Here is a 21953-nt window from a genome sequence, read left to right on the forward strand (position 1 = left end):
CCTTGATCTTGATAAGTAGCATATAGATAACTGGTGTGCGTGGGGAAGGGAATAAACCTATTTTGTTTGGCTCACAGCAGTCTCTGGGTAGAACCTCTTATTGCTGCAGCTTGTAGCAGCTAGTAGTAGTATGCTTTATCACTGTAAAGCATTACTACCAAGACTTCATAGCAAGAAGACCTTGAAGTGAAGAAGTCCAGTTTGCACTTAAGAAACTCTAGGAATGATGACCTACTGTATCTGAGCTCTGGGTGGCAAATAGGACTAGTGCAATCCTAGGGTGTAGAAGCAGGACTGCCAAGTATGAGCTGACTACCTCCACTTCAGGCAACTCAGTCACCACTGCTGGGATGCTGTGGCCAATCCTTGTTTCCATAATTCAGTAGATAGCAATGGAGTGAATGAAAATGTAAATAACTGGGAAACAAGTCTAACAGTGAGAAATTTAAGAAGTGCAGTGTAGTTAGGTAAAATTAAGAAGTTCTTAGCAAATGAGGCTGTCACACTCTACAGGAACCTCTGGAGAACCAGAGCTGTGTAAAAGGTCTTTGGTGCTAAGGGTAATGGCAGACTAAAAGTCAATGGCTATCCATTAATGACACCAAAAACCAGCATGGAAGAAAAGCATGCTTTCAATGATTAATCTAATTAACCACTGGAATATGTTAGCACAGATTACAGACAGCTGGCCATTTGCATTCCTTTTTCAAATTAAGAGTCGAAGTACTTTATTGTTGTTTCTGTTGTTTTTTTTTCCCAGAAAGATTGAGGGAGTGAAGCCTGACCATCCAGCTATGATGATTTTCTGTCTGCTCAGATTTCTTTGTGGAAAAAAAAAAAGTTGTTTCAGGAATATTAGACTGCAGCAAGTGAGATTTAGGATAGACTTCTTTTGTAGCATGTAGGATAGTGAAGCACAGAAAGAAATTATGTAAGGAGGTTGTACCTATTCCATCATTGAGGTTTCTGAAGTACTGAAAAAGAAGCCAAAGAAATATTTGTCAGGGCTGTATGGGTGGAATTGATTCTGCATTGTGACAATCTTTCTATAGCCTTTTATTTTCCTTTTACCTTTTTTTCCCGCCTTGTCATTCTAAGAGCCTCTGGTGATGTGATTCATATGGATATGAACTGACTTTCTCCAGCCTTGTTTCGGACATGACAACCACTAATAGTCAAGGAGTAAACTGAATATTAGCAGTTTTTAGCTGCTCTACAAGTAATCAAATTTCCCCATATCCTTAATTATTCCCTTCCTCACCAAATGCAGGCACCTCAGTGATTGTTGTTACATTCAGTGTCTTTAATGAGAAATAATAATCCTATTTTTCTTCATTGTGTTATTATGTGGGATCTCATGCTTATTGTCGCAGATGTATGGCAAACAAAAGCATGTAAGAAAGAGTCTATATATTGAAAATGTGGAATGGCTAAAGAGTCTTCTGTCTGGTTATTATAATGTTTTCTTTGTAGAAGTTGTGATTCACCTAACCTTGTAGCTGGGTTAATTAACTCTTAGACTAACCTGCAGCACTTGGGGATTCTCTTGTCTTGGAGTTTTATAACAGCATCTTCTGCAATCCATCCTGTTGTCAGAATTATAGACCAAGGAGCTGGCAGAGTGGTCCCTGTAGGTACCAGGCATCCAGCAAAGCTCCATAATATGGATCATCAGTTCAATTCAGCCTTGGCTGAAAGAAGGAAATAAAACATTTCTGAGGACAGCAGTTCCTGCCCTTGGATTCCTAAGTAAAGCTGAGCTTCTAGGTGGAGATCACTTTTTAGTGAGGAAATAAATGAAAACTCATAAACAGAGTTTTTGTTATTTATGTAGTAAAGCAACTCTGTAAAAGATGCAGGGACCAAGGACTCCAGAAGCAGCTTTCACCATAGTTTCAGAACAACAAGAGTGTCTTTAGATTTGCTTTTGGCATGAAGCCTTTCTCTTTTGGGGACTTGCAGCCAGTTCTTTGGCACCTTTAAAAATCAGTTGAGTGTGACAGGTAATAGGTCATTATAGCTTTCTATCAGTTTAAATCTACCTGATGGGCCATTTTTCAGCCTCTGTGTGATGTGGCCAGACTCAAGAAGATATTTAGGTGCCTAACTCCCAGTCATTTCTGTGGGCACTGAGCATCTGAAAATGCTTTCTGAATTTAAGCGGACATGGTAATGCTCCTGTTCCCAGCTCAGACATATCCAGAAAAACTCTCTTAGCAGAGAGGCCAGCAGTTGGCTTTTCCAGATTTGGTTGTAGGTTTTCAGGCTCAAGGCTCAATGTGGTATCTTAGAGGAGTAATTTCAGCCACATGCTCCTATACCTCCCTGCTCAGCAAAGCAGTGATTCCACAGTTACAGCCACTGCCTTTAATTTGTACTTGGAACCAAGCACACTTACATATACAGACCTTAAAAAACATTAGAGAAAGGCAGCATTGAAAGCATGTGCCCTGCTGCTGTTGATATGACAATGGCAAAAGTATGATGGATAATTAAGAGAGCAAAGGAACCCCAGAGCTATAACTCCACTACCTTGTAACACCACTGGGTTAAAAGGAACCATTTATCTACTTGCTTTTCATTCAGTAGGAGGTTGGACTTGGTGGTGGGCTCTACCTTGGAGAGTAGTTCAATAGGGCTGTCTGTGCCTAAAATGCGAATCAGAATCTTAAAGGGCAGGACAGAGAGGGAACTCATTAAACCCATTTATGATGGTAAAGTCGGATGGTGAGAAGTGAGTGAAGGTAAATGCACTAGACGTGTGCTGAAATGATAGAGTTTGGAGAGCTGAGCCATAGGGAAATGTCCCCACTGGCAGAACTCTCATGTAGAAATGTCTGTGTTTTTGTTCAAGAGGATGGAGCAGAAAGCAAGGCCTTTTCAACTGTCAACATTGCCACTTTGCTGAATTTCCTGAAAGGGTGGAGGAAAACAGCCAAAACTGTCAGTGATGTTAAAAGATGAGACATGCATCTTCTTCTCTGACAAACTTGGACACAAGGAGAGTACAAAGCCATTTTGACATGAAATTTGCATTAAGGCATGTCAATGATGGAGACCTGGCAGGCTGCCCTTTTGGGAGGGCTGATGTGGCTTACTCAACTCTTTTGCCAAACATCCTGTAGACTTTCTTGGTGTCTTTCAGTGCCGCAGTCTTGCCAGTTGTATTCTCTATGGCAACTCTGCCACAAGAGTGACAATCAACACACTTATTGTTTTGTAACGAAGGAAGGGAACGTCTGGCTATTTTGTGTGCCATGGGACAAATGGATGCTGGGGTGAGATGGATATGTGACCAGGGAGGGCTAGTTGGTGAATAGCTAGTACCAAGATGTAAGAAAGCGTTGTCTACTCTTCTAAGGAAAGGATTTTGTAAAGGAACTAGTGGGAGCCTGGTTCAGTTTTCTCTTGTTTTGGAAGACTTCCGAGAATGCTTGTGTCCTCAGCTTGAAGACCAGCTTATAATGGTGCATAGACTGTATGGGCATTTTATATAGCAAAAACCACAGTACCGGGTGAAAACACAGTTTTCAGAATTTTTAACTTGGCTGAAAAGATAGTAAATTCAAAGCACAGATTTAAAGATGACTGAATATTTTGGCATTGAGAAAGACTGGTTTTCAACCTTTGCTGTAATTTTAAGGACTATTAAAAGCTATTTTTGTTTGCCTTTTGCTGTACCAGTTTCTGCATAGTAATGGACTGTATCAAATTTTCCTTAAGAGGTCTTCATTGTTTCGCTACTCATTAATTGCTGCCATTGTAGTTTTGTTTTTTTGTTTTATTTTGTTTTGTTTTGTTTTGTTTCTCTTTGCTTTGCTCTGCTTTGTTTTCTAACAGGTGCTTATGCCTGACTGCTCAGATGTCCAGAAGCAATGACATGATATTTAGGAAAGGCCTATTTAGGAACGATCAGAGGAGCAGGCTGTCTTGGACATGAAAAACAATGAAGTTAACTGGGACTCTTTGGATAGGAAAAGAGATGGTTTAGAGGCATTATAAGCAAAGTTTGCAAAATCATGAATGGCATAAAAAGTAGAAAAAATAATAGGCTAATTGTGTTGTCCCTGACAAGAACTGAGCTATGTCCTAAACAAACAGGATGAGGATGTTGTGGATATAATAGTTTTACCTGAGTTCAAGTGGAGACTGGAGAAAGCCATACAAGATAAATCCATAAAAAGTTAATTAATGTAGAAACTGTAGTTGTCTCTGAATTTGACCTCTGAATCCCAAAGAGTTGGAGGTAGGAGGTATATATTTGTTCTGTTTGTTCTCATTCTTAGGCATACAGTAATAACTAGTGACAACAAAATAGTGACACTGAGTTAGTTATTCCCTCTTTCCAGCCCTGCATGCTCATGTTATGGTATTTTCTTATGTTGGGGCTGAGTCAAACAGTGATGGTTTTGGTTACATCAGACTTCATGTGGATCATGGTGTCACATGGAGTAAATTTCTGCCTGATGCATTTGTAATGTGTTTGTAATGTGTGATTTGAGAAGGTTCTTTTGCTCTTCTACACCATCAGCCAAGGAATGCTTGCCTTCAGCAAGCATGAGATATAGTAGCAGTTTTGGGGCAAATATCAAAACATTTGTTGCACAGTGTTGTTTGGTACATTTATGGAGGGTTTCAGGTGTGCCTGCCCATTGTCAGATGTCACAGGCCTCCAGTGCATCTAGAGAAGAACTCAATGATTTACAGATTGCAAGAACTGAAGCATCAGGTGAAAACCAACTGCTTTGACATGATGGATACTAGACTGCAGTTTTTCACTATTTCTTATTTAATTTGAGAGCTTCACCATTGGAACATAAGAGGACTCCTTAAGGACAAAACTACATGGAGGGCACAAGCTCATGTTCATTTCTCTGCAGGCTGCCAAATACAGCAGATTTTGTAGGAACTATAAGATACTTTTGGGAAGCACTGCTGGGACATGCAGAAAGCTTTAGAATTTCTGTTCTTCACTGCTAAGCCTGATACTTTTGCTTTCTTTTCCCCTCCCCTTGCCAGGGATGTATTTCCACAGGGTCTGCCTGACGAATATGCCTTTGTAACTACCTTCAAATTCCGAAAGGCTTCCAGGAAAGAAGACTGGTATATTTGGCAGATTATTGACAAGTATGGCATACCACAGGTACGAGGCCCTTTGCAGCCAGCAAGAACAGCCTTGATTCTCTTTTACTGCATGGATCAGCTTTCTTGCCGCAAACTCCCACTCCTCTTTCCTTGTGGACTAGGAAAAATCCCTTTGCTTGTCTTTAAGTTAATTTTGTTGAAAATCCTTTACCTTTAATTCAAACCCTGGAGGAAGGTTTGCATAGACCTTGGTTCTTGTTAGCATGCAGATAGATGTGTTAGTTGGAAAGTGGGAAGAAAATATACCATGTTTGCTCTTGAAACCACTTTTGAGTTTTTGGTTGTTTTGTTGAGGTGATTCTGTTTAGGGAAAATATTTTGTCTGTTTGGAAAAACATAGACACGCAGATGTGCTACAGAGCAGCATCAAGTTTTTGCACAGATTTCCAGATATAAGCATCATAGTTTGCCTACTTATGACTTGGATGTAATACCTAATGTTGCTCCATAATACTGAGTCCTGGCTGCTGCAGAATTTGATCTACTGCTTTTTGTCAAGTAGTCTCAGGTTCTGAGAAGAAAAATACCACTGGGGTGTAAAAAAGGGCTGTCAGTTCCTATACAGCATGTTCTTAGCAACATGCTGTAGTTTTGGGGTTTTAATGTGCTTGAGAAAGAAGTAATTTGAATGGGCTGTATGTTTTTCTGCTCAGTACAAACATGGTGCTGATAACATTACCCATGACTCTAAACTGGGCTGTTAGCATGAGCTGACAGGTCCAGATAATACAGTATTGCTGCTTTGGGACTGGTATTCAAAAGGATTTGGGGAATGCACAGTGAAAGATAGGTGCAGCTTGAGGACTTAGCTGAGTTTCAGATGATGGGGAAAGGTTACCATGAAAGTTATTATCAGCTGCACTTTGTTAAATGAAATACTGTGCTAACATGTATTCCTGCTCCCTGCAGAGTGAGAATATGCATATCACTCGACATTTCTTGGAGACAGCTGAAAATCTGAACTGCTTAGGCATGGAGAGCAAAAAGCACTCAGAGAGTCTCAGCAATGTTTTCAAAAGTTCCTTACACTGTGGTGCCAGAAGCTTCTTAGATCCTCATGAGCCTTGTTTCATGCAGTCAGTAGCAGTTTGACCAGTACACTGCAGACCTGCTCTGCTCACAGACTGCAGACACCTCTGAGCTAAAGCTGATCTGAGCTGGCATTTCCAGCCAGCACGGTGCTCAGCTGCTTGGAGATGTTGGGTCAGATCTGGAGTCAGCCTCTGGGTCTACATCAGACACAGCTTGCTGCCAATGTGGCCAAGCTCCTTTCCAGCCCTGCAGCTTGCAGACGCACTGTTTGCTCCCCTGGCTCTGCACTTTGTTCCATTCTCTGCTGCTTGCTGGTAGCTGCCTGACTTTGGTAAAAGAGGCAATCAATTTGTAAATGAACTAAACGTATAATGACTTCAGAAGTCTGGTCCATAGCTTGCAACACAGTGTAGGGGGGTGTAGCTGTAGTTTTATGTTCAAAGCATCTGAAATAAGGCAGTGCTACAGCTCAGCAGACTGGTTTTTATATCATGCAATGAGGCATTTGCCCCATGGGACAGTTGAGGACATATGATGGGACTAAAGAACACAGAGCCTGCTGGAAAATAGTGAAGAGCACAGGACAGAGAGATCCAAAACCTATTCAGTTTTGCCCATCTGCCTTTGGGGAGATGTCCAAGCATTGCCTGGGAGGCATCAAGGTGGCGTATGCTGAAACCATGTCAAAGATTGTACTCGCAAGAGAAGGCTTTAGATGGTCATGGGTCTGTAACCAAGCATGTGCTCTGCCCTGTCTTATTTACTAGAACAGGTGTAGGTTCCCTGTCCAACTTCATACCGCACATAAAACTCTGTCCCCTGCTCTTTGTTTGGGCTTCTCACCACATGCTGTACCATCCCTGACTTTGAGGTGTCAGTCATGATGGAAAGCAGGCAAAGGAGGAAGGAGAAGGCTTTGTATTTTATTAGCAAACTACTTCTGTCTTCTTGCAGGTTTCAATCAGACTGGATGGAGAGAACAAAGCTTTGGAGTACAATGCCATTGGGCTCACCAAGGACGCTGTGAGAGTTGTCTTCCGAAATGCACGAGTCGGTGATCTTTTTGACCGTAGCTGGCACAAAATTGCCCTCAGCATTCAGTCAAAGGCTGTCTCGCTTTACATAGACTGCAGATTGGTGCAGATGCTGCCTATTGAAGATAGGGAAAATATTGACATTCAAGGGAAGACTGTGATTGGCAAACGCTTGTACGACAGTGTCCCTATTGATGTAAGTACCGTGTGTGCCAATTAGAGCTGGGGTAATGTTCAACATTGGGTTGCACGGTGCAAATGTTTTTTTTGGGGGTTATGTTGTAATTGACCCTTTTCCTGAAGCAGCATCACATAAATGTTACTTCTCATCATGTACAAGGCTTGCTGTCTTTTTTATGTGAGACTGTCGGTATCTCTGTAATACGGATTAAAAATGAGAAATTCATTTCAACTTTCTGTCTGGTCCCAAAATGTGCCATAGTTAAGATCAGAGACAAAATCATCCACAAATACCATCAAACTGGGTACCGAACTACACATGCAAAGGTCTTTTTCTGTCTGATCTTGGCATTATGAATGTTTCCATCTGTGACAGGAAGAGACAGGGGAAAAAAAAAGCTTGTTAACTCAGAATAGTCATGATATATTCTCAGTTCCTTGGAGAAGATACTTGGTATAAAATGACTCATGCTCCAGTTGAACTGAAGTTGAGACCTGCAGATTGGACCTGAATGTCCAGTAGAAGTGTTAACCCAGTATAATCTGTGTGTGATTGGTGTTTTGAGACATGTGCGATGGATGAAATGCGCATGTTGAAAGTGTTAATAGCATTTCTTATGCAGGGGTAAATGGTCTGAAGATGCAAGGCATAACAGGAAAAAAAAAATATGTCTAGACAAAATTCTAGGAAGGATGGAGGTCATCAGAATATGTCTTCTCAGATAGGAATTTGGCCAGGACATGGGAATTAGTATGCCTCCTTATTTATTTGACAACTTGCACCAGAATTTCAATAGACATATTCAGAGTCTCATTAGTTCAGCACTCTTGGAGCATACTGATATATTGGTCCATTATTGATAGAGAGAGGCATATATTGACTACAGGATCCATAGAATCACTATGAAGTTAGCTCCATCTGTTTTTTGTTTGTATTCATCTGCACTGTTTGTATCCAAGCAAAAGGACACACAGTTTTTAATAATTTACTGTCTCTAAGACTATTGTCTCACTTTGTCTTCTAGTTTGATCTTCAGCGGATGGTTATTTACTGTGATTCTCGGCATGCTGAGCTGGAGACCTGCTGTGACATTCCCTCTGGACCAGTAAGCTTCTTTTTGTCATTTCTTCATTTTCACATGAACACTCCTCATTGAAATCTATTACATAAACCAGGGAATACATGACAGTGTGACATTATCATTTTTTAATGATAGTGAATAAAACCTAACTGTATAATTGGTAATGTAGCAGCACTGGAAGAGGACCACTGCAGAGGGATAGGTAAGAGGAATTTGAAGTTTCCAAGTTGCTCTTTCCTTGTCAAACTGTCAGGGAAAACATAACTCTGAAGTAATGATGGAATAACAGAAAGTCAGCATGAAATATTCAACATGTTTCCCACTGGTTTTATTTGCGAAGAGCTGAAACGGTACCAGTTGCTGCTTATTTTCCTGTGCCCAGCTCTCATTAGAAACTTCCACTCTGCTTTCACTCTTCTCCCCTCGATCCTCGTTAAAGAGATTCATCGTTCATTTTGCCACATTTTCCCCTGTTGCTTGAATGAACGGCTTTTGCGGGATTTTGTTCCTCACTAAGACTCGTTTAGCTGTGCATTATCCAGTAATGCCTATGCGGTTTCTCTAGAGGGAGTGAAAGAATAAGCTTTCTAGCATCAAAAGCTTCGTCATGACCTTGGGTGTTTGGGTGTAGTGCCAGGTGACAGTCCTGACGGAAGCACCTCCCCTGGAAGTGAGACCCACTGTTGGCAACGAACAAGTTGGCCACCTCAAGACTGTCAACTGCTCCTGTCCTGCTGGACGAAAGGTGAGTGTTGAGATGAGCGTGTTTCACCTGAGGCGTGCTGGATAGGTTTGGAAATACGGGTATGACACTGTGGAAGTGAGTTAAAGGGCTGTATTTTTTTGTGAAGCACTTAAAGACCTAGCGGTGGAAAGCACTTTGGAAAAGTGTTTTCTCTTTACCTGATTCAGTGATTTTGACCATGCTGGTAGTCCTAGTAACAACCTTGAAAACAAAGTGGTTATTCTTATCCAGCCCAGTTATGTGCATCCTTCTTCAAATAAAAAGGAAGAGATTCTGGAGGTAAATATAGCCATCTGAAAAAATCTCATAGCTTTTAAAAGCAGTGTGCTTGCTTATGTTGGCTGTGACTGGGACCTCTGAGAAACCAGTTTCATTATCGTTGCTCTGCAGAGCATGTCAATTTTAGTCTGTTTTCCACTAAAACCTAAAAATGCTTTTGTTGTCCCCAGTTGTTGTAAGACTGAGCCCTCTGCTTTGCTATATAATGAAAAGATCAGTCTGACTAATCATGTTTGTTTGTTTTTTTTGTCTTAGGGGGAAAGAGGTCCAATTGGTCCTGAAGGTCCTAAAGGTCAAAAGGTCAGCAATATGTGCTAGCTCATGTGTTTAATAAAAACAACAACAAGTTTCAGAGTAACTTCAGGAGTTGAAGATTTTGAAAAGGATCAGTTTGGCACATGACTGAGTTCAGATAGTTTTGGATGAGCCTGGGACTGCAGGAGACTCTGGCCATCTTGTATCTTTGCTCTAGGCTGGCATTTGAGCTTCTCTGTTCCTGCTTTACATCATTCTTAATATAAGCTTGTTCCACAATCTTTTTCCAGTAGCTTCTAAATTGGTGGTTTTGCAAGTTAGTGTTATTCACCATGTCAGGCACAACTTTTAGATGTCTCCTGGAAAATCATGTGCTGCTTCTGTGCTGTGCCTTGCTTATTGGTACCGTATATCCATAGGCTAGGTAGCAGCCTCCCAGTCACAGTCTATAAAATTTCCTGAGACTAGGCTAAAGGATTAGCTGTAATCTGTTATCCTTAGTAAGACTGTCTGAGTCATGGTATTAAATATAGGCCACTTTCCTTAGTATTCTTCTTCCTAGATAGCAGGATAGGATTGTGGTTGTGATGTCTGCTTCAAATTTCGCAGTGCAACCTCTGTATTACTCTGCATATTCTTGAAGCTTCTTTGATTTACATTTGTGTGAGTTCAACATACACATTTTCCTTCTCTGCTTGGTTACGAATAGAGCTCTGAGACAATCAACTTAGAGTGAGCACTTGTACACAAACAAAACAAAGATACACAACATTGCTGAAGAGGTGAAAGCTGGTGCTGCTGGTGGTTCCCAGTTTCACCACGTGTGTGATTAAAAAGGTTTGGGGAAGAGTATCTGCAAAGCTGCCTGGTGGAAAAAGGACCTGAGGGTGTTGGTCAGCAGCTGAACATGAGCCAATGTGTGCCCAGGTAACCAAGAAAGCCATCAGCATCCTGGCTTTTATCAGCACTAATATGGAAAGCAGGACCAGAGTAGTGACCATCCCCCTGTCCTGGGCACTGGGAGGCCAAACCTTGAATCCTGGGGTCAGTTTTGGGCCCCTCACAACGACAAAGCCCTGGAGGTGCTGGAGCGAGTTGAGAGAAGGGAACAGAGCTGGGGAAGGGGCTGGAGCACAAGTGTGATGGGAGCGGCTGAGGGACCTGGGGGGTTCAGCTAGAGAACAGGAGCTGAGGGGAGACCTTCTGATCTCTGAACTGCCTGAAAGGAGCTTGAAGTATGGAGGGGGTTGGTCTCATCTCCCAAGTAACAAGTGACAGGACGAGAAGAAATGGTCTCAAGTTGCACCAGGGAAGGTTCAGACTGGATATTATGAAAAAATTCTTCTTGGAAATGGTTGTCAGGCATTGGAACAGGCTGCTCAGGGCAGTGGTGGAGTCACCATCCCTGGAAGGGTTTGAAAGACGTGTAGATAAGGTGCTTAGGGACATGGTCTAGTGGTGGACTTTGCAGTGTTAGGCTAATGGTTGGACTTGATGTTCTTAAAGGTCTTTTCCAACCTAAATGTTTCTATGATTCTATTCTATGCTTGGGAACAATTTTTATTGAAACCTATTTCCATCTGAATAACTTCTGCAAATTCAGTCACTGAATTTATACCTGTTGGTGAATAAACTAGGTGCATTCCACTAAAGGTTGCTCATTTATTGAGAAACACTGTGGGAGGGGAAAGGAGAAATCTCTGGCTCTTAGAAGAGACATCAGCAATGTGTTGAGACATCCTCAGCAGTGTGTTGTTGTTTTTTTGGCAAGATTTGGTCTGCTGTACGCAGGGAGAAGTTTTGGGGTATGTTTTCTACTGGCATGAAAGAGCATGGGCTTGTTAATGCTCAGATGTGCCTGACTGAAACTGCAGAAAATGTTTTCTTATGCTTCCACACATATATAAATAGCAACTTTCTATTTTAATATGTGACAGCTTAAATAATGATGGGGCGTTTTGAAGAATGGCAGAGCCATGAAGTTGCAGAAGGACAATGATGGTAATAATAAAAACACCCTGCAGCAACATCCCATTGTCTTTCGCTGCTTTGACAAGGTCTATGTGTTGGTGAGGATGTCTGTACAGTGTAACATCGCATGTTGCTGAGTTGCAGGAGATAGTAGTTGAGTACAAAATAGCATATATCCAAGCACAGCATCAGCAGGTTTTCCTAACAGATCCTGAAATATCTGTCCCACTCGTGCAGGTGGGTTGCTGAAGAGCTCTGCAGTTGTGTGTGGCTTTTCCCTGGCTGCAGTGGTCTGAGATTTGTATACAGCTGAGGCAAGTCACAGTATCAGCGAGCTGGGGATGATGCCATTTAAATCCAGGCTCTGATGATAATTTGGTACAAATGTGATGATTTGAGACAAATGACTTAGCTTCTCTATCTGTTAAATAAGACAAGTAATAGATTTTGCTCCTGACTTGCAAAGAAGTTGTGATTAAATAACATATAACACCCTTGACAGCAGTTCCTGCATTGCTATTGCCAAGGACCAGCTTGTCACAGTCTCTGCTCTATGTGCAGGAACTAATAACTCTCTCCTTCTCTCTCTCTGCAACATTATCGAGCTACCCAGGCTAAAATGCTGGCCATGATGAAGAAAGTGTATGCTCTTTGCAACTCCCCAATATTACCACCTGGTACTTTATTAAAGAAAGACTAAGGCCCCACAAAAATAAAAGTGGCTTCTGCATTATGTGGTTGTAAACGTCTATAATATATTTTAGGATCATTCAACTTGTTTCCTCATTTCTAAGTTGCAAGGGTTATGTTTTAAAGGTTCGTTCTTGTAATGAGGAGGGCTTTAAAGCTTTATTAAGGTAACAAATATCAAAGTTTTATGTTTGTTACCTGAATCCAAGAGCCAGGACTTCAAGAAACACTTAAAAATACATCATAAGATCTCCACTGTATTCTTAATTAAAACAAACTAACAAGCAAGTACAGCATAAGAAAAGACCAGGCATTAATTAACTAACAGCAGGTGAGAGTAAACAAATGAACAAAGAAAGAAATTATCAGAAAAATGTGGAAGCAGAGTGGCATCAGGACTCTAAGTCAAAGTTAATTTTTCTCTATAGACGTCATCACTGCTGAGCATCTTTTATTTGTCATGAATTGCAAAGCTGAAATCTGCCCCTAAATAACTGGAGCCCAAGTGATGTTTAGGTAGGCTGAGGTACTTGAGCATTATCTAAAATTATTTTACAGGCTGATAGTGAGAAATGTCTTGTGTGAGACTATATGTTCATATAAGAATTCAAGAAAGCAGCTGGTTCAGCCGTATCAGAAAAACAACACACAGCTGGTGGGCATCACGTGAGAAATGAGTCCCACCAGGGGATACAGATAGGGAAATAAGTCAGTGTTAAAATAACAAAACAAACCCTTTTCCCCCAAACAGGGTTCTTTCAGGAGGTTCACAAAGGCAGGAGGACTGTTTTTTTCATAAGCCTGTCTTTTTCTGAGGGAAAGAAAGCATGATCCCAACAAATATTTCAGTGTCTGGTACAGCTAAGCATATTTTGGGGGCATAGATCAGGACAAATTGAATGGAGCCACAAAATTAATTCCTATTGCGGTCCATGTGGGAAGATTTTGCGTGTGCTGGGGTCATTTGACTTATTGCTGCTGTGGCACTGGAGGGTCCTACTCTATATCTGAGATTTTTTCAGCTTGATGTCTACACTGAGTCCAAAGTGCCTAAACTCCCTACAAACAAAAGACAATAGGAGGAATAAATAGGAAAGGATGGTGTATTTGTTAGTGATGGATGGGGAGCTCAGCACAGCATATTTCTGGTATGTGCCTTTAGGGTGAGAATCAGGCAGGAGCCAGGTAGAGGTGTGTGGGCAGAGCCTTCTGCTTTCTGGCAGCTCCTGATGCTAGAGGAATGGAACTCTGCTGGCAGAACCTCCTATATCCTTAAACTAGTCTTAGTAACGGGTATATCCTCAGCTAGTCCTTATTCCAGTCCTATGGCTGCAGAGTGGCATGTGAAAAATGTTTTGCAGGTATTTTTTTCCACACTTGTTTTTTGCACTGCTTTTAGTTCTGTTTCTAGTTAATATTTATGAAATGATGCTTGATGAAATTAGATTCTTTATCCCTTTCACCCATGTCCTTTTTAAAAGACAAGTGAAGAAAAAGTTTAGCTTGGTTTTTGATTGAGCATTTTTCTCTTTTCCTCCCTATGTATTTACTTCTCCAGTTTTAATTCCTCTACTCATCATAATCTGTGTATTTTCAACTGTCTTGTTTTTCTGTGTTCCCTTCCCTCTCTTCCATTGAAGCAAGCAGGGAAAGTGACTCCTGTGTGTGTTGCACATTTCTGTGAGGGAAGGGAGGAGTTAGATGATAATGAAAATTTAGTGTGAATGAAAATATGGGGGTTGATTTTTATTTTTTTTTTAAACAGTTCTAAAGTCTTGGACAGGATTAACAGGTTTATTTTTTCCATATTTTAGCTGTGCTCCCTCTAGGTCTTATGTAAACCAGCTTTCCAAGTCCTTTCTGGCTTAATAGAAAATAAGGATTTTTGAAGTACCTCACAAGAGGAAGCTCTCTGCCTTGCCAGTTCACTCCTAAGACTTCCAGCAGTATTTTAATATGAAAAATAGAATATAAAATCAGTCTGAGACTTTGGACATTCAAGTCAGTATAGATGCAATGAAGTACACCCAGTCCTATGGCAGAACCTGAAATCTTGACTGCAGAGACTGGTGGGACCAGAAGTGTCCACAGTCTCAGGCAAACTCTTGTTGCATTACTTCCCAAAAAGTCAAAACGATGGAAAGCCAATCACAAAATACAAACACTAACATGGTGCCCTTCAGAAGTCAGTCCAACAGGGAGCTCTAAGAGGAAATGTCATCTGTTATTTCTATGTCTGAAATGAAAGGAATAAATTAACACAGTGGTATTAACACACCTCCTTTCTTTATCAAGGGAGAAAGTGGCAGCCAAGGGCTTCCTGGACTCAGAGGAGAAAAAGGAGAGTCAGTAAGTAAGAAATATCAGAATGATTTTATGTAAGGAGATGGAAAAACAAGTAGCTGTTTTCTACTTTATGGTGAGAGCTTGCTCTCAAGGTCAAAATGCCCTCTTGAATATGTTACCTTTGTCCCAGGAAAAGCTGGGGGCTTTTTTGGCACCCATCGGTGTGTTTTTGGTGGGAAGGAATGGATAGGTTCACCCCTGAATTCACCTGATAACTGCCTTAGTATTGGCCTTCTAATTAAAATATGTGACTTGAGAGTACTTGATTTTAGCACAGCTGCACATCCAATGGAGACAGCATGAGGCAACTGAACACAAAGAAGATGCAAATATCTCTCAGCTCTTTTAAATTCAGATGACCAAGATACAGCTTTCTCTAGCTGCAATTAATGCAAATGCCAGACTGAGATTTATGCAAGAATATTTTTAACCCTTCATAAAATTAATTCTAATAAGGGTTGTTGGCATCTTTGATCGTGGAAATGTAATATCAGACTCTGTCCAGAATAGAAAATAAGATGTTTTCCTGGCTGCAGTAGAATTTGGGATAGGTTTTCTATTTTAATTTGCCACAGAATTATTTTCAAGGAATTATGCTCAAAAAAACCCCCGTTCCCTATAGTAGTTGTCCTATGACCTGTGTGTCAATATATAGATGTAATATATATGGATGAATAGATAGCTATATAACAAGGAAAACACTAAATAAATAATTATAGTATCATTTGACATCCTTGCTATCAAATGTACCTTTTGCTTTTTTTCTTTTGTTTCTAGGGCAGAGCCTATGGCAGAGGAGAAAAAGGAGAAAAGGTAAGATTTAATCTTTCATTGAACTAATTAAATCAGAGTAACTTGCTGTTGCCTTCTGTAGCTCAGAGGTTGCTATTGGGGCTCACAGGATGCAAGAGATGTGATGTAGTTGGATCTTTGTAGAGAACTTTTATATTACGTTACGCCGCCTTCTGCAGAGAAGCTTTTAAGTGTTCATTCCTTTTTCATTTCTGTTCTTTGAGTTTCCTTTGTGCATTGACCATGCAAAATGCTATCAAATTGAAATCATAATCTTTGCTTTGTGTAAGCAGCGGGGAGTTTGTGGAAGATAATGCAGTAAAGTAACTGACTGGAAGGATGAAAAATAAGGAGAAAGTATAATTTTGACTTTATTGAATTTTCAACAGGATTAAATTTGGGTTATGAGAAGACTGCCACAGTGTTTCTTTTCATTGGATATATTAATAACCAGAGAGACAAAAGCCAGAGTATCTTCTTACTGTAGATATTAGGCAGGACAGGATGTTAAAACTTTGAGGTTAAAACTGAAGATACAGAATAACTACTGAAAATTGCTCAGTTATCTGTCTTGGAAAATAAGTTCAATGGTGATCAACAATGGGAAACAAGAGAAGCATGACTAGACTAATTTGCATTAAAAATTATGATGGTTTCCACGAAATTCTGGCCTCAAACTCCCCATTCCCCCCAGCAAAATGAGGCTGCAGAGCTAGACTGGAGTAAAGTAGATTTTTTCTTGGTACCTTTGTATCATACCTAGTTGTGGGTGTTTTCTTCATCACCAAAATGAAATTTCAAGTTGTGGAGAAAAAAAGAAAAAGATTGTCAGCAGGATATAGGAGATAGATGGAAGTATTAAGAAAGAAGTCATGGTTCATACCAAAAATAAGATTAAGAATCTGTGAGGCTGTTTTCCAGGTGGTCTGTGGCTACCCAATCGCTCAGGGAATTTAAAATAATATTGGGTTGTGGTCTGAAAGGAAGAATGCCAAACTAGCAAGAACATGTCATTTATGGCCATTGCATCTTCTCATTTGTTCTTCCTATGATTATGCTATGTTGATTGCATATAGTGGTAATGTACAATGTGAAATTACAATCTAAATGAGGGTTTCTCATGGCAGGAAATATTATCGAGACAGGCTAGAGACATGGGGGCTATAAAGCACACATTTCTGCATCCATCTTCTTGCAGTCCTCCCACTGACAGCCACTATTTAGCCTTTGAGACTCAGGATTTAGCCTTTGGAAAACAGCTCGTGGCTGGCAGGTGGTGAGAGTCAGCAGTCTGATGGGAAACATGATGTTTACAATGTGAGTTGTGCTGCAGTTGAAGCAAGTTCTTGTTTTCTTGTGTTTTGCTGTCTGCAGAAAAGTATCGGAAAACATCACTCCATCTGTATTATTGTCATGCCTAGAAAAATAGGTCTGCAAGTCTGGATTGGAGGGGAAAAAATAAAAAGACCCAACAGTATATGCAGAACTTCTTTGATTGGGACAGCCAAACAACATTGGCTGGCCCAAATGAATGTGTAGGCACAGAGATGCCTGAGTTTATAGCCAGCTTATTTTGTGTATTTGGTACTCCTGCCAGCCAAGGCAGCTTGTTTTCTTCTCTGGTGGAAGTGTGTTTGGTACCCAGTGTTTGTGCACCATGTCTGCCCAATGGCTGAGTGTCAGTACTGTTGCTGATGGAGAGCAAAGATATATCAGCTACACATTGCTGGCTTGATCAAAAACAGAACCTGGGGCTATATAATAAAATCATAGAGTATCTCAAGTTGGAAGGGATAAGGGAAAATCAAGTCCTTGCAGGATTAACTAAAACTAAATCGTGTGACTAAGAACATCATACAGATGCTCCTTGAACTCTGACAGGCTTGGTGGCATGACCACTTCCCTGGGGAGCCTGTTCCATGACTGACCGCTTTCTCACTGAAGAAATTTTCCCTAATAACACAGAATGGGTTGGGCTGGAAGGGACCTTAAAGATCATCTAATTCCAGGTCCTCTGCTATGGGCAGGGACACTTTCCACTAGACCACATGGCTCAAAGCTCCGTGCAGCCTGTCCAATCTGAACTCCTCTGATGTGACTTTGTTCCATTTCCTTGGGTCCTATCACTGTTCACCAGAGAGAGGAGATCAGCACCTCCTCCTCTGCTGCCCAACTTGAGGAAGTTGTAGATTGTGATGAGGTCCCCCCTCAGACCTCTCCAATCTGGACAAGCCAAGTGCCATCAGCCACTCCTTCTAAGTCTTCGCTTTGAGGCCTCTCACCATCTGGTCGCTCTCCTCTGAACACACTCTAGTAGTTTGATGTCCTTCTTATATTGAGGAGTCCAAAACTGCATGGAGTACTTGAGGTGGGGCCACACCAGTGCAGAGTGGGACAATCACCTTCCTCAGCTGGCTCGAATACTGTGCTTGATGCAGCCCAGGACATGGTTGGCCCTTTCGGATGGCAGGGCATACCATTGCCACCAACCCAGACTCCCAGATCTCTTTCCATGAGGCTGCTCTCCAGCCTCTCATCCCCCAATTTGTACATGTAGCCAGGATTACCCTGTCCCAGGTGGAGAATCCTGCACTTGCTCTTGTTAAATTTCATATAACTGGTGATCACCCAGCTCTCTAGTCTATCCGAATTTCTCTGTAAGGTATTTCTGCCCTTGAAGGTGTCCACAGCTCTTCCTAGTTTAATATAATCAACAAACCTACTTAATGTACATTTGATTCCTGTGTCCAGATCATATATAAAAACATTAAAGAGCATTGGCCCTAAAATTGAGCACTGGGGGACCCCACTGTTGACTGACCAGCAGGCCTGATGTAACCTCATTTACTGTAACCCTTTGAGCTCAAACCCATCAGCCAGCTGCTCACACAACATATTATGGTCTTGTCTAGCTGTGTGCTGGACACTTTATCCAGAAGGGTACTGTGAGAGTCAGTATCAAAACCTTATCCAACCCCCAAATCCAACCACATCTCCTGGCTTGCCTTGGTCAATTAGGTGGATGACCTTGTCATAAAAGTAAATTAAGTTGACTAAGCAGGACTTTCCCTTCATGAAACCCTGCTCTCTGAGACCAATGACTGCATTGTCTCCCAAGTGTTTTTCAATAACTTCCAGATGAGCCTTCTCCATAATTTTATGGGCATGCCTGTAATTAGCAAGGTCTTCCTTCTTGAAAACTGGGACAAATTTGCCAGCTTACAGAGTACTGGGACCTCTCTGGAGTCCCATGAACTTGCTGCCACACTGCATCCTCTTTGTCCAGCCTGGTTACCAGTTCTCCACAGGGGCTTCTTTTATGCTGTAGGGGCTTAGCTGCTGTTGCCCCTGGCCACTCATAGGGCTCCTCAGCTACTGTCAAGCAAGCTGTGGGCTCCTGGCAAGTCTCTCTGCTCCCATGAGGTTCTTCTGATTTGGGAAACTCCGCTGTGCATGATGCTAGAGCTGCTGGCTGTCATGCTGGAAATGGAGCTGAACAGCTTGGTGATTTGTCTTTGTGTATAGTTTGTCCCTAACACAAGAGATCATCTTCAGGATCAGCCTTCATGTGAAAAGGTGAGTTTTCAGCAGCAGAAAGGGATAGGACTATAAGTGGGAGGAATCAGCCATGCAGGTGATCTGCATACACTACTGCATGTGGGGATGGAGTACCATGTCTGTGTCTTGGCATCAGAAGTGCCTCTGAGAGGGAAGTAGCCAGCACCACAGGGAGCTGGGATGCAAGTGCGTGCAATGTTAGTTGCCATCTACAGTCCTGAAATAAAGAAGAGAGCCCATGAAATGAAACCCTTTACAGATAGGAGAACACCTGGAAGGAGAGGATTCACATGGCTCCTGTTTGCCTGCTGCACTGCAATAGCTGCATGAACATGTATTCTTGGTTTTCACTCTGGCTGTGAAATTCTTATGTTTCCTTGATTTTTTTTAATGCGTATGGGCCAGTGCTAGGAAACTGGGTCAGAGATGCTGGACTTCAAACAGCTGTAGTCTGTGCAATCACTGCTGTGGACTCCATAAGGACAAGGCTCACGTCCTAAGTGTTGATAGAATCAAGTTATCTCACCTTTGAAAAGCTGAGATGACAAGATTAAAATCATCCCCTTATTGTAGCATTGCTCTCCAGCTGTGCTAGTGCCAAACACCTGCCCGATCATGTTATTGCCAAGTATCGTGTGTAGGGCAATTATATGAGGTCTGAGACATTTGTCAGAGGGGAAATCCTGGTCTTCTTCACGAGGGCCAGCAGAGACACTGGCTTTGCTTCTCCAGGCCATTACCTCAATTATATCACTAAGTTAAAGTCTAAATGATGCTTGTATTAGAATACATAACATGCTAAGCACATAATTAGTGGTAAACCAAAAGATAATCGTGGCTGTGGCTACAAACCTAATTCTTGTTGACATGAGGTCTTTTGTGACTTTCAAAACCAGGAAATTCACTGTGATGGCTCAAGCAACATTCCAGCACATTCTGCCAATCCTAAATATCTCAGAGGATGATTTTCATGTACAGAAACATGCATGTGCAGACCAAGTAATTTTGGATAGATTAAAAAAAAAAAAAAAAGAAAATAATATAGTTCATCTACAGCTGCTCACGTAAACTTCTCTCAGATGGGTTTCCTGGCTTGGTGTGATTCAGCTGCCATTACTCTATGTTGGTTCTTAAATTTCCACTGTTGACTGTTGTCTTTCAGCATTTGGAGTGTTTAATGCCTGTGGCATTAGATGTAGTCCATCATATTTCTGCTTATAAATAGAATCATAGAATCATTTTGGTTGGAAGAGACTCTCAAGATCATTGAGTCAAACCATAAAACTGTCTCACTTTACTTTTTTGCACACACTTATGTTATTAGACTGATTATTATACCTGGATAAATATTCAACTCTATAACATAATCACCATTTAGACAAGGTTCTTAAGGACATGGTTTAGTGCTAGAGTTAGGTTAGGTTAGGTTATGGTTGGACTTGATGATCCTGAGGGTCTCTTCCAACTGAAACCATTCTATAATTCTATGAAAGTCAATGCTTTGTCTTTATTCTGTAGATTATTCAAATGGGTATTTGCTAGACCAGATGGCCTGGTCCTGCAAGAGTTTTAACATAAATCTTCAAATCTCTGTCAATTCAAGAGAAGTAGATGCAGGGGAGCAGAGAGGGCAGAAGGAACAGCTGTAGAGCATTTTTGAAGATGATTCAAGCAAGACGGAGTTTCAGTGACTCTTGATCAAAGTCAGGGAAATCATGTTTGACAAGGGAGGTTCTGTAGAGTATGAGGTCTGCATTCCTGGGGCACAGCCATCCACATCATAAGCCAGCCTGCCCTTCTAATGCCCCCGTATGAAGTTTAATGTAGAGGCTTTAAGAAAATGTAGACCCTTGTCTTTCAAAATACAAAATATTATGCAATGGTGCTGAGCTACCCCTCTAGCATCCTAAAGGCTGATGGTAGTGACAAGGCTCTGCAGATTGGAAGGTGCTTGGAAAAGTGATGACTTTGGAGAGGATATGATGAAAATCTCTCGAACTCTGAGTGATATGGAGATATCAGTAGGAAATTATTTTTCACTGTCTCTTCTGTTGTAAAAGCTAAGGGGAAGCAAATCAAACTAACTGATGGCAAGTTTAAAATGAACAAAATGAAGTTGCTTTTCCTACAGCAGGTATTGGAGCTCCTCTTTGTGGTCTGCTCTGGAGGTTAAAATTGTGTTCTTAAAAAAAGTACGTATGAGTTAATTAAAGACAGATATCTGTAAACATCTAGTCAGTTCAAGGACATTTTGTCTGCTTCAGGATGTCAGTGAGTCTCTGCAAACTGTGTCTGGTGAAAGCAAGACATTAGGCTGGAGAAGTCTCCCATAAAGCCGCTGTTGCAGATGGTAGAGGGGTTAGTTAGACGTTTGACCTGACTGCTGGTAACTATTCTTAGACTTTTGTATAATTCTTGAATATTCCTAACACCCTCATTGCCCAGGAAGGGATGGAAGTTTCCATAGTTTACACGGGGCTTGGGCTAACACTGTCTATAGCTGTTGAAGAACCATAGGAAATACAAGAGAGGTGTTATGAAACAGTCGGGTCAAGTGATCATTACTGTGATTTTTCAATGGGAAACCAATCTTTCAGAGGCAAAAACTCTAACCAGGAGCACCCACCTTCTGCAAAGGTGGTGGGTGAAGGTTTCATTATGGTTTACACTGGGACTTCCCTCACTAATATGTTTCCAAGAGTATCCAAGCTTTCCCTTTCTGCTTTACCTGTTTTCTTTCATGCTAATAAGCACATATGCAGCAATGAATATGAGAAATAACTTTAGTAGATTACATCTATATTCTCCTAACAATGTTTTTTTCATGATAATGACTTGCTCTGA

At 41.3% G+C, this 21953-nt stretch overlaps 1 protein-coding gene across 1 annotated transcript in view; it reads left to right on the forward strand.

The window, feature by feature from the left end:
• The window catches only part of COL22A1 (collagen type XXII alpha 1 chain), a gene marked incomplete at both ends in the record, with an annotated part of 197763 nt that overhangs the window by 59881 nt on the left and 115929 nt on the right, over nt 1–21953 (forward strand). The window contains 7 exons of the mRNA XM_080339502.1: nt 5020–5143; nt 7132–7407; nt 8417–8497; nt 9105–9218; nt 9753–9797; nt 14709–14762; nt 15537–15572. Coding sequence (XP_080195628.1) covers nt 5020–5143; nt 7132–7407; nt 8417–8497; nt 9105–9218; nt 9753–9797; nt 14709–14762; nt 15537–15572 — 730 coding nt within the window. The remainder of the gene's footprint in view (nt 1–5019; nt 5144–7131; nt 7408–8416; nt 8498–9104; nt 9219–9752; nt 9798–14708; nt 14763–15536; nt 15573–21953) is intronic.

The sequence above is a fragment of the Nesoenas mayeri genome (genome assembly GCF_963082525.1).
Source record: "Nesoenas mayeri genome assembly, chromosome: 2".
Lineage (NCBI taxonomy): Eukaryota > Metazoa > Chordata > Aves > Columbiformes > Columbidae > Nesoenas > Nesoenas mayeri.